This window comes from Balaenoptera physalus (assembly GCF_965194825.1).
Source record: "Balaenoptera physalus genome assembly, chromosome: X".
Lineage (NCBI taxonomy): Eukaryota > Metazoa > Chordata > Mammalia > Artiodactyla > Balaenopteridae > Balaenoptera > Balaenoptera physalus.
Window position 1 is genome coordinate 66,153,845 of NC_138903.1, and position 23,872 is coordinate 66,177,716.

At 36.0% G+C, this 23,872-nt stretch overlaps 1 protein-coding gene across 3 annotated transcripts in view; it reads right to left on the minus strand.

The window, feature by feature from the left end:
- Positions 1–15,901, minus strand: part of ZDHHC15 (zDHHC palmitoyltransferase 15) — a 130,273-nt gene extending 114,372 nt beyond the window's left edge. For 2 of the 3 annotated variants that reach the window (XM_082447435.1, XM_082447436.1), the window contains exons 1-2: positions 15,392–15,901; positions 5,157–5,183 (exon numbers count right to left, since the gene is read on the minus strand). In XM_082447435.1, the coding sequence (XP_082303561.1) occupies positions 5,157–5,183; positions 15,392–15,527 (163 nt within the window). In that variant the 5' untranslated portion in view covers positions 15,528–15,901. The remainder of the gene's footprint in view (positions 1–5,156; positions 5,184–15,391) is intronic. The other variant, XM_082447434.1, reaches the window with a different exon arrangement.
- Positions 15,902–23,872: the final 7,971 nt, after the last annotated feature.

Genomic DNA, 23,872 nt, shown 5'->3' on the forward strand with positions numbered 1-23,872 from the left:
TAGTGGTTACCAGCAGGGAGAGGGAAGGGGGAAGGGGCAAGATAGGGGTAGGGGATAAAGAGGCACAAACTACTATGTATAAAATAAATAAGCAACAAGGATATATTGTATAGCTAGCACAGGGAATAACTGAACTATAAACTGAGCATAATCTATAAAAATGTTGAATCACTCTGTTGTACACCTGACGCTAATATAATATTGTAAATCAACTATACTGTAATTAAAAAAAAAGGAGGGGCTTCCCTGGTGGCGCAGTGGTTGAGAATCTGCCTGCCAATGCAGGGGACACAGGTTCGAGCCCTGGTCTGGGAAGATCCCACATGCCACGGAGCAACTGGGCCCGTGAGCCACAAATTACTGAGCCTGCGCGTCTGGAGCCTGTGCTCCGCAACAAGAGAGGCCGTGATAGTGAGAGGCCCGCGCAACACGATGAAGAGTGGTCCCCGCTTGCCACAACTAGAGAAAGCCCTCGCACAGAAACGAAGACCCAACACAGCAATCAATCAATCAATCAATCAATCAATAAGAATGTGAATTTCTAAAAAAAAAAAGGAAAACAAGAACAACAACAAAATAAATTGAAGATTCCCTATACAGTATGGAGGTGAGTATAAAAGATCATATTGTGGCCCAAACTTTTTCCTCCCAATGCCCTCTCACCCTATGGTGTCTAATATATCACCAATAAATTAAGGTTAGTATAATAAAAAAAAACTGACACAAAGCATAGTTTTCAAATGGAAACCTGAATAAGTTCTTTTATTAGTTTGCTAGGGCTGCCATGAAAAGTACTACAGACTAAGTGGCTTAAACAACAGAAATTTTCTTTCTCACAATTTTGGAGGTTGGAAGTCCAAGATCAAGGTGTCGACAAGGTTGTTTCTTCTGAGGCCTCTCCTCTTGGTTTGTAGATGGTGATCTTCTCCCTGTCTCTTCACATGGTCTTCTCTCTGTGTGTGTCTTTTTCCTAATCTCCTCTTTTTATAAGGACACCAGTCATATTGATTAGGGCCCACCCTAGTGACCTCATTTTCATTTAATTACCTCTTTAAAGACCCTATCTCCAAATATGGTCACATCCTAAGTTACTGGAGGTTAGGATTTCAACATATGAATTTTGAGGGGACACAATTCAGCCCATAACAGTTCTATTATTTAGGAATTGCACCTATTTCGAAAAAGGTAAATAATTACAATCATTTTTAACTTTAAATGGGAAAGTAGAGAATTTAGTATGCAAACCATTCAAAATACAAATGAATTCTCAGATAATGAGTTAAACATTTGCTTAAAATGATTGATGGCCTTTTTTGAAGATGAACAACTGTGGTCAATACATTACTCTTGATTATATGTGGATTGCCTGACAGATTGTGCCTAATCTCATTTCTAAATTCATCCCTTAGCTTTACCAATCCTTGGACTCTACCAAATTCTTAACCTCTAGTTCATCCCATAGTCTCATTTTAGGAGTAGAGGAGGGAAGACCTTCTACTCAAGATCTTCAAAATACAGATAGTAAGATACTGAATGAGATCATCCATGCAAAACACTCTTATGAAAGCAAATATTTTGTTTTCTAGTACGGTCTATGGAAGGACAGATGGACTCATGTCTTAAAGAATTTCTGAGTCCTGTATAATCAAGGGTGGCATAATATATAATATTCTGGACTGTGGTTCAGATGATCTGAGCTTTAGTCCTTTCTGTGCACTAGAATCAGCATGACTAGGTCAAAATATTTTACTTCTTTGGGTCTCAGTTGTTCTACTTACAAAATATGAGTGCAAGGATTTTGACAATATATTTACAAAAGGGTAGTATTTGGAATTATAGTCCTGAAATATGTTATCCTTCTTAGAAGAAAGATCTTTTAGGTCCTTTCAAATGTTAATAACAATAGTATCTATTACTACTTATTCTGTACTTATCATATGCCATGCACTATGCCAAGAGACTTACATACATCATCTCATTTAGTGCTTTAAACCATGAAAGGTAGGTATTGTTATTCCCATTTTACAGAGGAAGAAAGTGAAACTTAGCTTAAGTTCTCCAAGGTCATATATATAGTAAGTGGCAAAGTCAAGATTTGATCCCTGGTACATCTGACACCAAAGTCTGCTAATTTGCTACTTAACAGTGCATTAGAGATTGAAATTTATCAGGAACTGTATTAGTTTCCTAGGGCTTTCATAACAAATTATCACAAACTGGGTGGCTTAAAACAACATAAATTTATTCTCTTACAGTTTTGGAGGCAAGAAGTCTGAAATTAAGGTATAGGCAAGGCCATGTTCTCTCTGAAGGCTCCAGGGGAGGATGCTTCCTTGCCTCTTCCTAGCTTCTGGCCATTTCTGGCAATCCTTGGTGTTCCTTTATGGCAACAAAACTCTAATCTCTGCTTCTGTCTTCACATGGCTGTTTTCTCTCTGTGTATCTGTGTATCCAAATTTCCCTCTTCTTATAAGGACACCAGCCATAGGGTCCACCCTAATCCAATGTGACCTCATCTTAACTTGATTGCATCTGCAAAGATTCTATTTTTAAATAAATTCACATTCACAGGTTTTGGGTGGACATGAATTTTGGAGGGACACTCTTCAACCCAGTAGAGGAACCATTAAGCAGACAAGAAATGGAAAAACTTTTGCAGTATGTCTGACTATGGTTTTCCTAAGCTGTGAATAATGAATAAAAGGTTACGTGATTTGAGGCTTTCATTTCTTTGTCCCTTATATTTTCTTTGCTTATGCCAAATAATGTTCCTACTGGCAGTCATATGTTGTACTGTATTCTAAGTTAATAGTGTAGTATAATTTGAAAGAAGTCACAGATTCACATGGTTAGAACTGATCTCAGATACTCATTAGGCCTGTTGGTCTGCTTCTAGGCAAGGCTCACTGATTCATGCCAGACAGTTGGGTGCCTGATAGTTTCTGAATAGTTTTCATGGCATCTCCTAGTAACCTGCCCTAGTGTTCAGAAGCTCTTTTCAAGTCTAACTTTCAAACTTCTGGCTACAATTGAATCTAATTTTAGTTTATGGATTCTACTGTCTTGAGAATCCTGACATATAAAAAAATGTTACAATGAGATTGTTAATACTTAACATTTACAAAGCAGTTTAATGCTGCATATTTTACTCCTATATACTTTTACTCCTACTAGCTTACAGTAAATCTGTAAGATGTTATTAAACTAGCCTTATTTTACAGAAATTGAAGTTCAGAGAAGTTGAGTTACTTACCAAAGGTCATAGAGCTAGTAAATGATAGAGCTGGAACTCCAACCCAGATCTCCTGTCCCTAAATCCTGTGCTTTGTCCCATTATACCCCACTTCAGAAAAAAGAAGCAAAGTCTAATCTTATTTTTTTAGTGTTTGATAAATTTAAGAGCTATCAGGAGAGAAGTGCTTTGGAATTACAGAATTCTAGAGTCAGAGGGACCTTAAAATCATACATTGTGGTAACAGTTTCCTAAAGAGTTAAAATTCTGGTAACTGGATTGATGCTATTAGAAAGGCTTTGAACTGAGTTTGGCTTACAAATGACGCTCTACACTGGTGTGGTTGAGTTCATTGACAACACACAAGAAATGAAAATATACTACTTTGGACACTAGAAAAATGATCATTGATTGACACTAGAAATTGATCATCAATTTTCTGAGTAAGGAGTAAGGAGGTTAACTAAGCAAATGAGGGAGTTGTAGACTGAAAAGTAAAAAGAACAAGCATAGGTTTGCTTAACAGCATGGACTTTGAAGTCAGGTAGTTCTGGGTTTGCGCCCTACCACTTACTAGCTAGATGACCTGGGATAAGTTACTTAACCTCTCTAAACTTCAGTTTCCTTCTCAATAAAATGGATATAAGAATGTCTACATCATTGTGTTGACGTAAATATTGAAAGATTATACACACACACACACACACACACAATACTTAGCAGGATACTCTGCACAATAAATTGTAGTTTCCAATAATAATAACAATATTATTGTCATTATTCCTATTATGGTGGAGCATCATCTAAGCCCCCACCCAACTTATCTTGAAAGGTTATTGTGGAAAATGACATTTATTTATAAATATTTATATATGTATACAGAAAATGATCTCTGACTTTAAGAACCATCCATAACAATAAGAGGCAATTCAAGATTTGCTCTAAGACTGTAACAAAAGTAGCAAACATTTATTGAGTCATCAGTATGTGCTTTATTCACCACTGTTCTAAGGGCTTTACATGCATACCTCATTAAATTTTCATAATAACTCTATGAAATAGGTATTATTATTATTTCTATTCTACATATGAATAAAGTGAGCACAAGGAGGTCAAATAATTTACTAGGAAGTAGTGGAGCCAGGATTTGAATTTAGACAGTTCTCATACTTTTAACTACAATGCTCTACTATCTTCCCACCACTCTGCTCTATTGCCTCTACAGCCAACACCTCTGTTAAATAAGTAATAGCAAACTGCAGCTTTAAAACAGCATAATATGAAAGTTATATAGTTAATGAATTACAACAATTCCCATGAAGTGGGAATTAAAAGTGGCTATATGAATACTTATGGTTATACCTGATAAAATAATGTGAAACTAAAGGTTTGTTAAGACACATGTTTAGCTTACACATTTTTTAATGAGGAATGCCTCAGTCTGTTTAGAATGGTAGTATAAATTGCAGATCAAGCCAAGATGGGGGTGAGGAGTGAAGAGTAGTAGAGTAAATATATTGGAACTGTGATGGTGAAGGACTTAGCCCTTAAAAGCCCCACTGTGGGGCCCTTACTCCATGCCTTGAAGAGGGAATGAATTGGGCAGAAAGGCAAGGTACCTAGCACAATAGTGATGAACCAAGAGAAAGCCTAGGGTTAGTATGGCAAACAGAGTGGCTACCTGTGCCCTTTTCTATCATAAATCCTGGTAACTTCAAATTCCTGTCCTACAGCCAGAGGAGCTACTTAAAATATGTTCTGTTCTATCTCTGGGTAAGCTTCCTAAAAACCATTATCCTAAACTTTCCACTAACCTCAGTGTATTCCTGGGAAAGTTGCTCAATTTATAGGCTTTAATGTAATTCACTTTTAGACAGAAAGAGGGATACAGTCCTGACCAAAACAATTTATAATACCTGCTTACCTTTTTCTGCTGGGCTCAAAACAGTCACTGTGAAAAGAGAGAGAAAGGTCAAGATTAGTGATACTTAGAAACATTATTTTTCTAATGCATTTTTCCATAGCATCATTTTTAGTAATTTATTCAGTGATACTTTAGGAAACCACCAGCCTGCTAACATAACAGAAGGCAAGGATGATTAAATTCTATCTTTTGCTACCTTCCTTCATTTTAAACCTTGAGTAAGAATTTCTACTCGTTCAACAAATACAAGGATAATCTGACTTTAAAAAAGCCAACAAATGGGAAACACTCAAGCTATATAACATGGCAGTGAGAACTTAAAAGATGATAAATTAGGAGATGACTATTCATTTTCCCAAAGTATTCACTGTAGAACGTCTTTAAAAACCAAGTTTCTCTTGTATATTTAGAGGTAATATAGTGTAGAGGTTGCATGCCAGCTCTGATGTCAGATTTTCTGGGTTAGAAGCCCAGTTGCACTATTTTGTGACCCTGGGTAAGTTCCTTAACTTCCATAACATTGCCTACCTCACAAGGTTACTTGAGAATTAGATGAGTTAATGTATGTAAATGCTGTCTAGCATAGTATCTAGCACAAGGCAAGTACTTAATGAATATTAATTATTATATTTGAATGAAGATTTCATAGAATATTAGAACTGGAAGGGACTTTAGCAATTATCTGGTTTGTCTCATTTACAGATAAGAAAAATGGACTAGAGTAGTATAATATGATTTGCCCAAGGTCACAGAACAAGTTAGTGGCGGAGTTGGGACTATATTCCAGTCTCCAGGACTTTTTCCATGTATTATGTCTACCTTCTCCAATCATTCCTTGTTGGCTTACTGTGATATATATGTAACTTCTGTTCAGAATGTCATTTGTACAAAATGGGGCCTACCTGTCTTTACTCACCACCAACATCTGTGTGCATCTGTACTAGGTGCTAAGGCAAAGTGAAATTATAAGGCATAGATCTCAATCTTGAGAAGCTATTAAATTAAAGTGGTTTTCATACACATTGTTAAACTCTTAAGGATCAGAAAAGGGGAAAAATCCAAACAGAGAATGAGACTATATTCTAGGGGTTATTTCCTCAGGTTCTTCATTAGTCATAACTTCTCCTCTTTATTTGCAGGTCTGTTTCTGTTGAGTCTTTAAAAAATGCTCCTTGTAATGATCTTTTGAATGGACTTTGTTAAAACTACTCCATTTTGTCTGTGCTAAAAATCCGACCAGATGATGTCCTCTTTTTTCTAATACACTGGCCTGGAGATTGATACCAATTTCTTTTTTTTTTCTTTTCAGTTAGAGAATCCTGGTTAAGAATGATTGACAGAAGCACATCCTCTACTTTGACAAATGGAAGTGGAAACAAGAAGTCTTGATGGGTCAACCTGGGACTTCATGATTTTGCACATACATGTTGTGTGACTACATCAGTCCCACTAGGCCCTGAATTGGGTTAATAACATCTCTTTAAAATGGAACTAGAGAGAGCACAGTTGCTTGGAGAACAATATTAATAAAGAGTAGCTGACAAATTGCTGTTTGGTATATCTCCTTCTACCTCTATCGATGAACAATTACTGCGAAACAAAAAGTGGAGATCCTAACTCCCATTTGCTTGGCCACTTGCTACAGCATTTGTGGGTTAGGGAAGGAGAACATCCAGTGCTTGGCAGATATTGGAATGAGACAATGCATATACAGAAAAATGAGTGGGGACCTGTGAAGTCTCTAGGTGGGGGATAGCTGTTTTTAAGTAATTTTAGGACCATCATGTGCAAGTGGGATTGGTTTATATGATCCAAGAACAGAGGGCAGAAATAGAATCAATGAGTAAAAGCTGCAGGTCAACACATTTCAGTTCAATAAAAGAGAAGATAATGATGATGATGATGATGATGATGATGATGATGATGATGATGATGATAACGATGAGCAGCGAGACTGGCAGTATTGGGAAGGAGTAAGTTTCCCATTATAAACACTTGGAAATGTCCTGTAGGACATTTAGACATTAGTTAGGTATTGGACTTGACTTTTAAAGTCTTTTCACTCCTAAAATCTGTACGGAGTCAATAAGTCTAAGGGAAAAATATTTTCTTGTAAAATTCCCTGTTAGAAGTTACATACTTCTGAGGGAAAAAAAAAGGTGGTCTTTATTCTAAAACATTGTGGCACTTATCTTGGTAGTTCTGCCTTTCCTTTATTTTTCTAATATTGCCTTTTGCGTTATTAAAGGAAAAGACTAAGATACTTCAGTCATATTTAAAATGAAAATGACTAAACTTTTCCAAAATGAATCCTTTATCATGAATCTCTTGGGGAAATGTACACTTAGCCATACTATGGGTAATTTGTCATGCATGATTATAGAGTGATGTGGTGATATGTGTAATTACACACCTGCTCTGTTCCTTCAAATTTTAGCTCACTATCGGCAAGTTAAGTGACTGGGGTTATCATCAAATAGCTTTTTTTACTCTCTCCTCTTTTCTTTTACCTGTTTACTGATTCTTTGCAACCAAGTATGGAGAAAAGGTATGGAAGGGTAGAATATATGCAAGGGCTTTTCATCAAAGACAACTAGTTTCAAACGAAAGCATATCATGACATCCTTTAAACAGACACATTTTAGAATTCACAGAAGGGTATTGGTAGAATAAACCTAATTTGGGACTATATGCGGATGGTCAACAATGTTAGTCCAAGGACATGGAAGAAGTTCTACAACGGTGCTGTCCAAGAGAAATATAATACAAACCATGTAATTTAAATGTTTTAGTAGGAACATTTTTTAAAGTTAAAAATAATAATAAAAAAGTGGAGTTAACTTTAATAATATATTTTATTTAATCCAATATATCAAAAATATCATTTAAACATGTTATCTACACAGATTATTAACTATATATTTTGCATACTTCTTTTTGCATTAAATTATTGAAATCTGGTGTATATTTTAAGTTTTCCAGTACGTCTCAATTCAGATACCATATTTCACATCTTTAATAGCCACATATGGCTAATGGCTACCAAATTAGTGAAGCTCAAAAGGACTTGTGGAAGGAGAGTGGGAAGGCTGAAAATATGAGTCTAGTGAGATGAGTGCTCAGTTACAGCATGAAGTTCTCTTTTAATTGATGACTCATTTGGGAAGGGAGTTTATTGCAGTGATGTTTAGCAATCATCACTGATGAATATGGTATGTATTCTTATTCTGGCTCTGTCACTTACTTGTTCTGTGATTAATTAATCTCTTTGTGCCTCAGTTTTTTCATCCGTAAACTGAGGATAAATTAATTTATGTTATAAGGTTGTTATAGGAACTAAATTATAAAATACATGTAAAGTACTTGGGTGCCTGATACATAATAGGTACTTAATTATTGTTAGCTATTTATTATTTTTCTGAAAAAGGTAAACTGTTCAGTGAGGTTAGGTTTTACAATAGTTTTGGACAAAACAAGTCTTATTTTTAAAATTATTTATGATATTGATCCCAAAGTTAAATAGGATGGTTTTAAAATAATGTATTCAATGTCAAAATGAATATATTTGATACTCACTTTTTCCAGTAGATGTTTCTTATACTTTAGGTTAGGAGAGAGAATAGAATTTGAAATGGAGAACCTAGATACATTTCTCATTATGTTCTGCTTGTTGAAAGCAAACTAATCATGCCAGTCTTCATTTACTCCTCTGAAAAAGTTACTCATACTAGCCATTCATTTACTTTTTCAGCAGCCATTCCCAAATCTAGATGATTTTAATACCCACCTAGGGAACTGATAAAAATATAGATTCTAGGGCCCCCTTTATATAACACATCTCTGGGTGGAGGTGTAGGAATCTGTATTACAAAAAACTCAGCAGGTGATTATGATTATCAGCCAGGTTTAAGAATCATTGGAATTACTTTAGATGTTTCATATGATACTTAACTACTCAGGTGTGATGCTTTTGACTGTTCCATATATGGATGAATTATAAAACTATTTTAGATATAAGAATACCATGATTCATATAGGCTTAAATGGATAGCTTTTACTTCTATAGAAATTTGGTATCTAGAAACTGTTCCTTCTGGTTTTTTGCCTTATCAGTTTTCATTTCTTCTGACTCTCTTTGAAGAAATTCTAGCTTCTCAGTAGAATTATTTCCTGGACCTTTTAATTTTAATCTCAAAATGGATACTGTTAATCACCAAAAATGGCAGAGTAGGGAATTTCAGGCTTTTGTCCTTCCCTAAAAGCCATGAATGAAGTGGCAGAAACTGTCAGAATCAACTTTTGCTGAACTCTGGAAACTGAAAGTTGGGACCTTGAAAAGAAAACAAAATTTACAAACCTTTAACTAGACTGGACAAGAAAAAAAAGGGAAGACTCAAATTACTAATATCATAAATGAAAGTGGAGATATTAATAGAGAACATTCATAAATGGAAAGGATTATAATAGAATAGTAGGAACAATTTTATGCTAACAAACTGGATAACCTAGATGAAATGGATAAATTCCTAGAAACACAGAAACTACCAAAACTGACAAAAGAAGAAAGAGAAAATCTGAGCATATTTTTAACAAATAAAAGATTGAATCAGTAATCAAAACCTCCCAACAAAGAAAAAAGCCAAGACCAGATGGCTTCACTGGTAAACTGTACCAAATATTTAAAGAATTAACACCAATCCTTTTCAAACTCTTACAAAAAATTGAAGAGAATTCATAAACTTTGTCCATCCACATTTATATGTTTTCATGCAGTTCTTTGGATAAGTGGGGTTAATGTGATTTACTGGTGATAATAATCAAGACTAATACATGAATCTTAAAAATGATTAAAAACCAATAGCAGAACATTTGTGTAGGCTTAAGGAAAAGCTTCATTATTATTTAGAAAAACTAATATGATCAAATTTGATTTCATTCTAAATCCATTCACATTATCATAAGATATTATATTTGTCAATGAAAGAAAAAGAAAAGCTGCTGGATTTAAGTAAAGAATCATCTTACCCTTAAATAACAACTTAAATAGATCAAATTATATAAATTCTGGCTAGTGGTGAGGGGGAAGTTTCTGCCAGCTGACGAAAGAATAAAAGACATTATTCTGCCATTTGCTACAACATATGTGTTCCAATGCTAACTATTAAAATCTTGATTATGATTTATGTACAGCCATTTCAAATATAAAACCTGATATTAAAAAGTAAGCTTGTGAAAGCAAGCTCAAGTTTCTCATTAAAGATTATTTTCAAAAAGTTAAAAAAAAAATTGAAGAGAACACTTCCAAACTCATTCTATGAGGCCAGCATTGTCCTGACACCCATGCCAGATAAAGACATCACAAGGAAAGAAAACTACATACATCCCTTATGAATATAGATGCAAAACTACTCAAGCAATTACTAGCAAACCAAATTCAACAGCATATTAGAGGATTACACATCATGATCAAGTGAGATGTACCCAAGAAATGTAAGGGGTGATTCAACACATGAAAATCAATTATGTAATACACTACATTAACAGAATGAAGGGAAAAAATCCACACATTCATCTCAATTGATGCTAGAAAAGCATTTGACAATATTTCACACACTTTCATGAAAAAAAAAGCTCAAGAAACTAGAAATAGAAGAGAAGTTCCTCAACTTGATAAGGGGCATTTACAGAAAACCCACACCTAACAGTATACTCAATGGTGAAAGGTTGAAATCTTCTCCCTCTGCTAAGAAATAAGGTCAGGATGTCGATTTTCATCAATTCTATTCAACATTGTACTGACAGTTCTAGCCAGTGCAACTAGGCAAGAAAAAGAAAAAAGCATCCAAATTGGAAAAAAGAAATAAAATTATTTTTATTTGCATATGATATGATTCTAGGTATAAATAATTCTAAAGAATCCACCAAAAAAACCCCTCTTAGAACCAATGAACAAATTCAAGCAAAGTTGCAGAACACAAGATCAACACTCCATATCAGTTTTATTTCTAAATACACTAGCAGTGAACAATCAGAAAAGGAAATTAAGAAAGCTATTCCATTTATAATAGCATCAAAAAAAATACTCGGGAATAAATTTAACCAAGGAGGCTCAGGACTTATACACTTAAAATTCCAAAACACTGCTGAAAGTGACTGAAGACTAAATAAATGAAGAGACATCCCATGCGCATGGATTGGAAAACTTGATTTTAAGATGGCATTCTCTTCAAAACAATACACAGATTCAGTACAATCCTTATCAAAATTCCAATGACCATTTTGCAGAAGTGGAAAAGCTGATCCTAAAACTCATATGGAATTGCAAGAGACCCTAGCCAAAACAGTCTTATAAAAGAAAAATAAAGTTGGAGGACTCACACATCTTGACTTCAAAATTTAAAACAAAGGTATTATAATCAAAACAAGTGTGGTACTGGCAGAGGAATAGACAAACGAATCAATGGTACAGAATTAAGAGTACAGAAATAAATCCATAGCTCTATGGTCAACTGGGTTTTGACAATCATGTCACGGCTATTCAATGGGGTAAGAATAGTCTCTTCTATAAACGATGCTAGCACAACTGCATAGCCATATGCAAAGAATGAACCTGGACTCCTCCCTCACACCATATACAAAAATGAACTCAAAATGGATCAAAGACTTAAATGTAAGAGATAAAACTATAAAACTCTTAGAAGAAAACACAGGGGTAAATCTTTATGACCTTGCATTTGGCAATGCGTTCTTAGATATGATACCAAAAGCATAGGCCACAAGTAAAAAATATAGATAAATTGAACTTTATCAAAATTAAAAACTTTGTGTATCAAATGATGCTATCAAGGAAGTGAAAAGACAATTCACGGAATGGGAGAAAGTATCTGTGAATCATTTATCTGATAAGGGTTGAGTATCCAAAATACATAAGGAAATCTTATAATTCAACAACAAAAAGATAAATAACCCAATTAAAAACGTGCAAAGGACTTGAATAGACACTTCTTTAAAGAAGATATACAAATGGCCAACAAACACATGAAAAGTTGCTCAGTATCACTAGTCATCAGGGAAATGCAAATCAAAATCACAGTGAGATACCACATCATACCCACTATGATGGCTATAATTAAAAAAAGGAAAATGACAAGTTTTGGTGAGAATGTGGAGAAATTGGAACTCTCCAACATTACTGATAGAAATGTAGATTGTGCAGCCATTGTAGAAAATAGTTTGGAGGTTCCTCAAAAAGTTAAACATAGAATTAACATACAGCCCAGCTTTACCACCCCTCTCCCTGGTATTTACACAAAAGAGTTGAAAACAGGTATTTAAACAAATACTTGTACATTAATGTTTATAGCAGCACTATTCAGAATAGACAAAAAGTGGAAACAACCCAAATGTCCATCAACCATCAAGGGATGAATGGATAAGATGGATAAAGTGTGGTATACAATGGGATATTATTCAGCCATAAAAAGAAACGAAGTACTGTTACATACTACAATGTGAGTAAACCTCAAAAACATTACACCAATTGAAAGAAGCCAGGCACAAAAGGAGATATACTGTATGATACCATTTATGTGAAACATCCAGAATCCATAGAGACAGAACACAGATTAATGGTTGGTAGAGACTAGGGGAAGGAGCGAATGGGGAGTGACTGTCTAATGCATATGAGGTTTTCTTCTGGGGTGATGAAAGTGTTTTGGAACTAGATATTAGTGATGGCTGTATAACATTGTGAATGTACTAAATGTCACTAAATTGAATGCTTTAAAATGGTTAATTTTATGTTATGTGAATTGTAACTTAAAAAATGGATCCTGTTACTTTTCTCCTTGTTTAAAGTCTAAGCTTCTTATTTTCTTGAGTCAAGCAGAATCCCTTATATCCTCATTAATAATAGTAATAACAAGTTATTATTTAATGAGCTCTTATGATGTGCTGTCAACTGTGATGCATGCTTTTCATGCACCATATTATTTAAATCTCATAACAATGCTATAATGGCATATAGTAGGTGATAAGGAAGTATTTGCGGTATGAATGAACAACCATATAAGCAAAGTGCATGTGAGGCAACTGAAGTTGAGAGAGATTAGGTAAGTTGCATCAGGTATCCTAATTAGTAAGTGGCAGAATCCAAACTCTAAGATTTATAAGACAAAAATACCACTTTTGACCTCAGCTCTAACCTGATATTAGGGAGAAAGACATCAGGTTCTCTTTCTAGAAAGAAGTTAGGTCCTTAATATTACTTTTTGAGTCATACTGAAACTCAAATCTGTTGTTTTGGTTGTGTTGCTTTGGTTATCAGGCAGCTTTGATATCCGATTCTATATTATTTACTAAATATGTGAGTTTAGGAAAATTTGATCTAACCTTTCTGAAACCAAGGCCACTCATTTGTTAAAGATTGTCAAGTGAAGATGACAGGATGCACTGGTGGAACCAGAATTGGAAATCAAGGCTACCTTACCCTCCTGGTTTTTAAATAATGGTATCTGATGTAAAATGTTCAGAAAACACTGTGCAGGCCAGTGTTCTGTGAGGGGATGTCCAACAGGACAAATAGGAGTCTTAATGTGAGGGGACTGAAAATATACTGGGACCTCACACTGAATGAATAGGGAACATTGTAGAACACAGTTTTAAGGGTGTTAGAAGTGGGATTCTAGTACTGCAGTCACAATAACTATGAGTGGAATCTCCTTTGAGAAGACATAGGGATTCTTCAATGTGAGAGGCAAGGGGAGATCTCACTATGAGAAAAGCAGAGGCTCTTTTGTGAGGAGACAGGATATACCATGAAGACTACACTGTGAATTGATTAGAACACTATAAAGCCATTAGTGATAAAGATAGGGGGCTGGGGGTAATCCAAGTGGGATTGAGATCTGTGTCCGGAAATACTGTGGAATTCTGAGTTTGAAAGCAGAAGATACACTGTGGGAACCATTTTATAGATATGTAGGGGATGAAATGCTCCCTGGTGTTACAGGACAGGGTACAAAGAGGAGACCCCGGATTTATAAAAGGGTGGTCTAAAGAGAGGGAACAAGAAATGAGGCTCCCATTGGAAGGGGCAGGAAATACTAGAAACCCCCGTAGTAAAGGATGGTGTTTCCCTAGTTCGAGAAAACAAGGGGCAAGTGCAATCCTAGAGGAAAGTAAGTGAAGATAATAATAAGAACCCAGAGGAAGAGGATGGCAAAATGTGTGGCTAACAGTGCAAGAGTATTGCAGGAGGTAGAGAGTAGGTTTCAAAAAAGATAGCAAGGGGAGATCATCATTAGAAAAGTAATGGCCCTTGGAAGGGGTGTGGGGGATACTGTGGGAACCCCTGTGGGAGGGTAATGAGGATACTCTAGTGTGAGAAGACAGTGGACAAAGCAGGACCATAGTGTGATAAAAGCAGGGTGACTAGTATGAGGTTCAGAAAATAATGTGGGGCCCCAAATGGGAAGGAGTGAAAACACCTCAAAGCAGGCAGGCAGGAGACTACAGGGAGCTCCAGCGTGACAAAATCAGGGCCTCTTGTGTGAGGAGACAGGACAGGATGTATTGTAGGACTCCCATTCCGCTGGAGAAGATGAGAAAATGTTGAAGCCACAGGGAAAGAGGAATGGAGGGCTTATTACTTTGTGAAAAGGGGAGACCACAGTGGGATAGAACAAGGTGTACTGTGGGGTCCTAAGTGGCAGAAAAATGTGAATCACTTCAGCTGGCGTGAGAGGATCACGGGAAAAGGAGGAATCCTAGTGTTGGATAAAGGCGAGCTAGTAAGAGAGTACAGGAAACATTTTGGGATTCCTAGTAGGAAGGAATGGGAAAATGTGGGGCTTCTAGTTGGGTGAATTGGTGGGATTCATAGTGTAAGTGGACAGTTTAAGTATACAGGGTATGTTGTTTCCTCAACTCAGTAGGATGGGAGCCCCCAGAACCAGAGCACAAGGCACAAGTGGTTGTCCTGTATGACAAAAGGGGGCCCCAGTGGAAAAAGCCAGTAAATTCTTGTGGGTAGGGCCAGGAAATAATGTAAGAAACCTTGGGTAGGAAGCGATGGTGACATGGCGGGACCCTCGTGGCAGGCCGCAAGAAATACTGTGGGAAGCCAGAGGTTGGAGACCAGGAGCTCTCCAGGGAGCTAAAGGAAAACCGCAGTGTGAGGGCTAAGAACATAGGGGGAGCATAATTTCCCCATCTTAGGTGCTAGCTCCACTTACCCAAGCAGAGTTCAAAGACGTAGGCATAGTAGGACCAGAGCACGACGAGGACGATAACAAGCACAGGCACCCAGGAAAGTACACGGCGGCAGCACCGTAGCCCCCCGGACAGAGCCATCTTCCAACCCCGCCGCATCTTCGGCTCGAAGATCGACCGAGCAGGCCTGCTGGCGCTGGGTCGGAACTGCTGGGGCAGCAGCTGAGAGGCGGGAAGGCGCGCTGTGCGGCGCTCCACTGCCTAGCCTGGCGGGAACAGTCTCCCCTAGTCGATACCACCTGTGGGGCTGCAGGGCAGAGTGCGCCCTGCCTGGCACAATAGGCATGAGTCACGGCGAGGAGGAACTGGCGGTGTTGGAGCGGAAAGTGATCCGTCAGGCAGTCGACGCTGGACACGCTCAGAGGGAGTGCAGTCCCTCCTCTTTCCTCCTCTCCCACCCGCTTGCCACAGCACTAGATGCAGGGCTAGACCTCTGCGAAACTGTAAAGAGGAAGAAATTTGGGTCCGCCCATCTGTTCTTACCGCACTGCGTCCCGCCTCATCTCGTCTCTGATCTCTGTCTCTGTTTCTCTCTCTTTGTCCCCTCCCTCCCAACTCCACACGCACACACACACACACACACACACACACACGAGCACACACACGAGCACACAGACACGCAATGTGAAAGATGCGAACTGTAGCATCTAATGACTTAAAGGTCATCCAGCCCCATCCTCCGACTGCTGCTTGAACAATATGCTTAACACGTAGCGCCGCAGTCGCTGCTTGGGTAAGTCCACTGGCAGGGCGCTCCCTCCTTCCTTCTCTTCTTCCCTTTCCCCTGAGTCAGCTTAGGCCATTTTAAGAATAAATAAACATATTGGTACAATAAAAGTAAATGGGGGAGATACTAATTCTGTGAGGGGTCAGGGAAAGCTACAAGGTAGTGATATTTAAGCTGAGCTTTAATAATAAATGAGTTTGCTGGGCAGATGGAGGGGGAAGGAACTTTCAGACAGAGGAAACAGCATTTGCAAAGGCATAGAGTAATGAAAATCCAAAAGTGTTCAAGGAACAGTTAGCATGGCTTGAGGAGAGGGTCGGTATGTGAAGAGGAAGGCTGGGAATGAGACTGGGAATACAGGCTGTGGGCACAGAATGCCCTGCCAGGGTATGTGGACATAATCTTGTAAAGCAGATTAGGAACAGCCAATAAAGATTTTAGGACAATAAAAGTGACATTATCAGAATTGTAATTTTGTAAAAGAACTGGCAGGATTTTGTAGAGGAGGATGGCCTGGAAACAGAGACAAATTAGGAGGCAATTTAATTCAGCAAATATTCTTGGAGTGGTTGCATTGTGTTAAGTCAACTTTGGTATAAAAAGAATGAAAAAAGGGGGCCTGTCTCCAGGAAGTTCATGTTCTCATCAGAGCAATAGGTGTTCAATGACATAAGTACAATGATAGAAGTATAGTAAACTTTTGACATTTATGGATTTGATACCTACTGTTCAAAGATTTACAAAGGTCTATGACATGAAGAAATTTGTGATTTTGTTGAGACCCATGTTGCTCTCTATTCTTTTTCATGGTTATGTATGGAGTAAATTTCTGAACTGATACAAGAACTTTGTTGTTTCTTTTCAGATTAAGTTACGTTCATGGTTGATATTACTAAATTAATGTTGTAATGAAATGCAGACTCATTTCAGTTACAATATTTATTTTAATAGCCTTATTAATGATTTGTACCCTAAGGTTCTGACATGGATACTTAGATATTTTTCCACCTTTTTGAGATATAGTTGACAAATAAAGTATATATATTTGATGATTTGATATACATATACATTGTGAAATGATTACCACAATCAAGCTAATTAACACATCCATCACCTCACATAGCTACCATTTTTCGACAATTATTTTTTATTGAGGTATATTTGACATACAACATTGTGTAAATTTAATGTGTACAACATATTGCTTGGCAGTATGATTGCCATTGTAGCCTTAGCTAACACCTCTATCGCATCACATAATGCAAGTATGTACACTTAAATAACTTCCCTCTTATTCTGCACCCCCCCCCGCCCCGCCGCAGCTCCTGGTAATGATATCTGTTTTTTTTTTCTTTTTAGATTCCACATGTAAGAGATATCATACAGTATTTGTCTTTCTCTGTCTGACTTATCTCACTTAACATAATGTCCTCAAGATCCGTCCATGTTGTTGCAAATGGCAGAATTTCCTTTTTTCTCACGGCTGAATAGCATTTTATATGTACATTAGCTATTGTGAATAATGCTGCAATAAACATGGGAGAACATATGTTTCCTCAGTAACCTTTTTTATTTCCTTTGGATATATACCCAGAAATGGGATTGCTGAAACGTATGGTTGTTCTATATTTAATTTTTTGAGGAACCTCCATACTGTTCTCCATAGTGGATGAACAAGTTTACATTTCCACCAACAATGCACAAGGGCTCCTTTTCTCTCCACACCCTCACCAACACTTGTTATCTCATCTTTTTGATGATAACCATTTAACAGGTGTGAGGTGATATATCATTGTGGTTTTGATTTTCATTTCCCTGATAATTAGTGATGTTGAGCACCTTTTCACATACCTGTTGGCAATCTGTATGTCTTCCTTGGAAAAATGACTATTCAGGTTCTTTGTCCATTTTAAAATGAGGGTATTTTTTGCTATTTAATTAATTATATAAGCTCCTTATATATTCTGGAGTTAAACCCCTTATCAGAAATATGGTTTGCAAATATTTTTTTCCCATTCTATGGGTTGCTGTTTCATTTTGTTGATTGTTTGCTGTGCAAAAGCTTTTCAGTTTGATATAATTCCACATGTTTATTTTTGCTTTTGTTGCATTTGCTTTTGGTGTCATATCCTGAAAATCATTGCCAAGACTAATGTCAAAGAGCGTTTTCCCTATGTTTTCTTCTAGGAGTTTTACAGTTTCAGGTTGTACATTTAAGTCTTTAATCCATTTTGAGTTGATTTTTGTGTATGATGTAAGATAAGTGTCCAATTTCATTCTTTTGCATGTGGATATCCAGATTTCCCAGAACCATTTATTAAAGAGACTATCATTTTCCCATTGTGTGTTCATTGTGTATTCACTCTTGTCAAAAATTAGTAGACTGCCTATATGTGGGTTTATTTCTAGATTCTACTCTGTTCCACTGGGCTATGTGCCTGTTTTTATGCCAGTACCATACTGTTTTGATGACAATAGTTTTGTAATAGAATTTAAAATCAGGAAGTGTGATGCCTCCGGCTTTGTTCTTGCTCAAGATTGCTTTGGCTATTCAGTCTTTTGTGATTCCATATACATTTTGCAATAGTTTTTTCTATTTTTATGAAAAATACCACTCAAATTTTGACAGAGATTGCATTGAGTCTGTAGATCACTTTGTGTAGTATGGACATTTTAACAATATTAATTTTTCCAGTCCATGACCATAAGATATCTTTCTATTTATTTGTATCTTCTTCAATTTCTTTTACCAATGTCCTAAAGTTTTCAGTGTACAGATTTTTTCATCTCCTCAGTTAAATTTATTTCTAAGTATTTTTTTCTTTTTTGTGCTATTGTAAAAGGGATTGTTTCCTTAATTTCCCTTTCAGATAGTTTGCTATAACCATATAAAGATGTAACTGATTTTTGTTGAGTTTGTATCCTGCAGTTTCACTAAATTCATTTATTAGATCTGGCAGGCTTTTGGAATCTTTAGGGTTTTCTACATATAAGATCATGTCATCTGCTAACAAAGATAATTTTACTTCTTCCCTTCTGGTTTAGATGCCTTTTATTTCTTTTCCTTGCCTACTCTGTCTAGCTAGGACTTCAGTCTATGTTGAGAAGAAGTGGTGAGAGTGGGTGTCCTTGTCTTGTTTCTTATCTTAAAGGAAAAGCTTTCAGATTTTCACCACTGAGTATGATGTTAGGTGTGGGCTTGTTGTATATTACCTTTATTAAGTTGAGGGACATTTTTTCTATACTTAATTTGTTGAGAGTTTTTAATCATGAAAGGATGTTGAATTTTGTCAAATGCTTTTTCTGTTTTTATTGAGATGGTCTTATGATTTTTATTCTTCATTCTGTTAATATGATGTGTCACATTTATTAATTGCATATGTTGAACCATTCTTGCATCCCAGGGATAAATCTGATTTGATCATGGTATATGATCCTTTTCATGTGCTATTGAATTTGGTTTGCTGGTATATTGTTGAAGACTTTTGTTCATCAGGGATATGGTCCTGTGGTTTTCCTTATTTTAGTGTCCTTGTTTGGCGTTGGTTTCAGAGTAATGCTGGCTTCATAAAATGAGTTGGAAGTGTTTCTTCCTGTTTAATTTTTTGGGATGAGTTTGAGAAGGATTAGCATTAATTCTTTTTTAAATGTTTGTTGGAATTCACCAGTGAAACCACCTGGCCCTGGACTTTTATTTGTTGGGAAATTTTTGATTACTGATTCAAAATTCTTATTATTGGTCAGTTCAGATTTTCTATTTCTTCATGATTCAGTCTTGGTAGGTTATATATTTCTAGGAATTTATCCATTTCTTCTAGGTCATTCTATTTGTTGGTATATAATTGTTCATTAAAGTCTCTTATTATCCTTTTTATTTCTTGGTATCAGTTAAAATGTCTTCTCTTTCATTTAAAATTTTATTTATCTTTTTTCTTAGTCAGTATAGCTAAATTTTTTCAATTTTCTTTGTCTTTTCAAAGAACCAACTCTTAGTTTCTATGATCTTTTCTATTGTCTTTCCAGTCTCTACTTAATTTATTTCTGTTCTAATTTTCATTAATTTCTGCCTTCTGCTAACTTGATCTTAGTTTGTTCTAGTTCCCTAAGGTGGATTATTGAAGTCCCCTGCTATCATTATATTGCTGTCTATTTCTCCATTCAGTTCGATTAATAGTTCCTTAATATATTTAAGTGCTCCAGTGTTGACTGCGTTTATAATTGTTATATCCTCTTGATGAATTGACTACATTATCATTATATAGTGACTTTTGTCTACTGTGGCAGATTTTGAATGAAAGTCTATTTTGTTTAATTTAAGTATAGCCACTTCTACTCTCTTTTCATTACTATTTGCATAGAATATCTTTTTCTATCCCTTCACTTGTCCTTAAAGCTTAAGTGAATCTCTTGTAGGCAGCACATTGTTGGATCTTTTTTTTTTTAATCCATTCAGCCACTCTGTGACTTTTGATAGGAGAACTTAATCCATTTATTTTTAAAGTAATTATTGACAGATAAGTACTTATTGTTGCCAATTTGTTTATTATTTTCTGACTGTTTCTTTAGTTTATTTGTTCCTTTTTCCTCTCTTGCTATGTCCCTTTTGATTTGTTAATTATTCCAGTGGTATGCATTGATTCATTTATCTTTATCATTTGTGTGTGCACTAGAGGGGTTTTTTTTGCATGTGAGGTTACTGTGAAGCTTACAAAATACATAATTATAACATTCTGTTTTAAGCTAATAAGAACTTAACTTCAGTCATTTGAAAAAATACTTTTACACTTCCCCACATTTTATGCTACTGTTATGACCTTTCACATCTTTTTTATATTGTGTATCCATTAACAAATTATTATAGCTGCATTTACTTTTAATACTTTTATATTTTAAATTTTATTCTAGAGTTCAGTGATTTACATACCACCATTACAGTATTAGAGTGTTCTGAATTTGACTATATATTTGCCTTTACCACTGAGTTTTATATTTTCATATGTTTTCATGCTGTATCTTAGCTTCTTTTCAAGTTGAAGAACTCCCTTTAGCATTTCTCATGATTCAGATCTAATAGTGATTATCTTCCTCAGCTCTAGTTTTTCTGGGAATGCAATTATCTTTCCTTCATTTCTGAATGACAGCTTTTCTTGGAATAGTATTCCTAGTTGGCATGTTTTTCTTTGAGCAGTTTGAACGTATCATCTGACTTCTTCCTGTCCAGCAAGGTTTTTGCAGAGAAATCCACTGAAAGCCTTACGGGGGTTGCCTTGTATGTCACACATTGCATTTCTCTTGCTGCTTCAAAATTCTCTTTGTTTTAGACTTTTTACAATTTGATTATCATGTGCCTTGGGGAAATCTTCTTTTGTTTGATCTTGCTTGGGGATATTTGGTTTCATGAGTCCGATGTCCATATCCACCCCAAGATTTGGGAAATATTCAGCCATTATTTCCTTGACTAAGCTTTCTATCCCTTTCTCTTTCTCTTCTCCTTCTTTGACTCCCATAATGTATAAATTTGCATGCTTGATGGTGTCACATAGGTCCTGTGTGATTTCTTTACTCTTTTTCAGTCTTTATTCTAATTCTTCCTCTAATTGCCTTATTTCAAATGACTTGCCTTCAAGTTTTCTTGTTATTATTGGTTGGTCAAAAAGTTCGTTAGGGTTTTTCCATAAGATGTTATGGAAAAACCCTAATGAACTTTTTGGCCAACCCAATACTTCTGCATAATTGAGTCTGTTGTTGAAGCTGTGTATTGAATTTTCTAGGTTTTGTCATTGTATTCTTCAGATTCAGGATTTCTGTTTGGTTCATTTATTTTTTAATTTTTTAAATAAAATATTGGCTATATTCCCTGTGCAATGCAATATATCCTTGTAGTTTATTTACTTTATACATAATAGTTTGTACCTCTTAATCCCCTACCTATATCTTGCCCCACCCCTTCCTTCCCCCTCTGGTAACCACTAGTTTGTTCCCTATACCTGTGAGTCGGCTTCTTTTTGGTTATATTTATTCACTTATTGTTTAGATGACACATACAAGTTACAACATACAGTATTTGTCTTTGTTGGAATAATTCATTTAGCATAACACACTCCAAGTCCATCCATGTTGTTGCAAATGGCAAAATTCCGTTCTTTTTATGGCTGAGCAGTATTCCATTGTGTATACACACACACACACACACACACACACACACACACACACACACACACATACCACATATACACATATACAGATATACCACATCTTTTTAAAAAAATTTTATTGGAATATAGTTGATTTACAATGTTGTGTTAGTTTCAGGTGTACAGCAAAGTGAATCAGTTATACATATACATATATCCACTCTTCTTTAGATTCTTTTCCCATATAGGCCATTACAGAGTATTGAGTAGTGTTCCCTGTGCTATACAGTAGGTCCTCATTAGTTATCTATTTTACATACAGTAGTGTGTATATGTCAATCCCAATCTCCCAATTTATTCCTCTCCACCTTACCCCCTGATAACCTTAAGTTTGTTTTCTACATCTGTAAATCTATTTCTGTTTTGTAGATAAGTTCATTTGTACCCTTTTAAAAAATTCACATATAAGCAATACCATATAATATTTGACTTACTTCACTCAGTATGACAGTCTCTAGGTGGATCCATGTTGCTGCAAATGGCATTATTTTGTTTGGTGTTTTTTTTTATGGCTGAGTAAAATTCCATTGTATATATGTACCACATCTTCTTTATCCATTAGGTTGCTTCATATCTTGGTAATTGTAAATAATGCTGTTATGAACACTGGGTTGCATGTATCTTTTTGAATTAGTGTTTTTGGTTTTATCAAATATGTATCCAGTAGTGGAATTGCTGGGTCATATGGTAGTTCTATTTTTACCATCACATCAAAAAAAAAAAAAGATACCTAGGCATAAACCTATCTAAGGAGGTAAAATGTCCATACTCTGAAAACTATAAGACACTGATGAAAGAAATTAAAGATGACAAAAACAGATGGAAAGAATACTGTGTTCTTGGATTGGAAGAATTAATATTGTTAAAATGACCATACTACCCAAAGCAATACAGATTCAATGCAATCCCTATCAAGGTACAATGGCATTTTTCACAACACTAGTACAAATAATTTGAAAGTTTGTTTGGAAACACAAAAGACCCGAAATAGACAAAACAATCTTGAGAAAGAGGAACAGAATTAGAGGAATCAGACTTCCTGACTTCAAACTATACTACAAAGCTACAGTAATCAAAACAGTATGGTACTGGCACAAAAACAAACACATGAATCAATGTAACCGAAGAGAGAGCCCAGAAATAAACCCATACACTTATGGACAAATAACCTACAACAAAGGAGACAAGAATATACAGTGGAGAAATGACAGACTCCTCAATAAGTGGTGCTGGGAAAACTGGACAGAAACATGTAAAATAATGAAATTAGAACTTTCTCCCTCCCACCATCCCTATCCCACCCCTCTAGGTGGTCACAAAACACCGAGCTGATCTCCCCGTGTGATGCAGCTGCTTCCCACTAGCTATCTATTTTACATTTGGCAGTGTATATATGTCAATGCCACTGTCTCACTTCATCCCAGCTTACCCTTCTGCCTCCCCGTGTCCTCAAGTCCATTCTCTACGTCTGCATTTTTATTCCTGTCCTGCCCCTAGGTTCATCAGGACCATTTTTTTTTTAG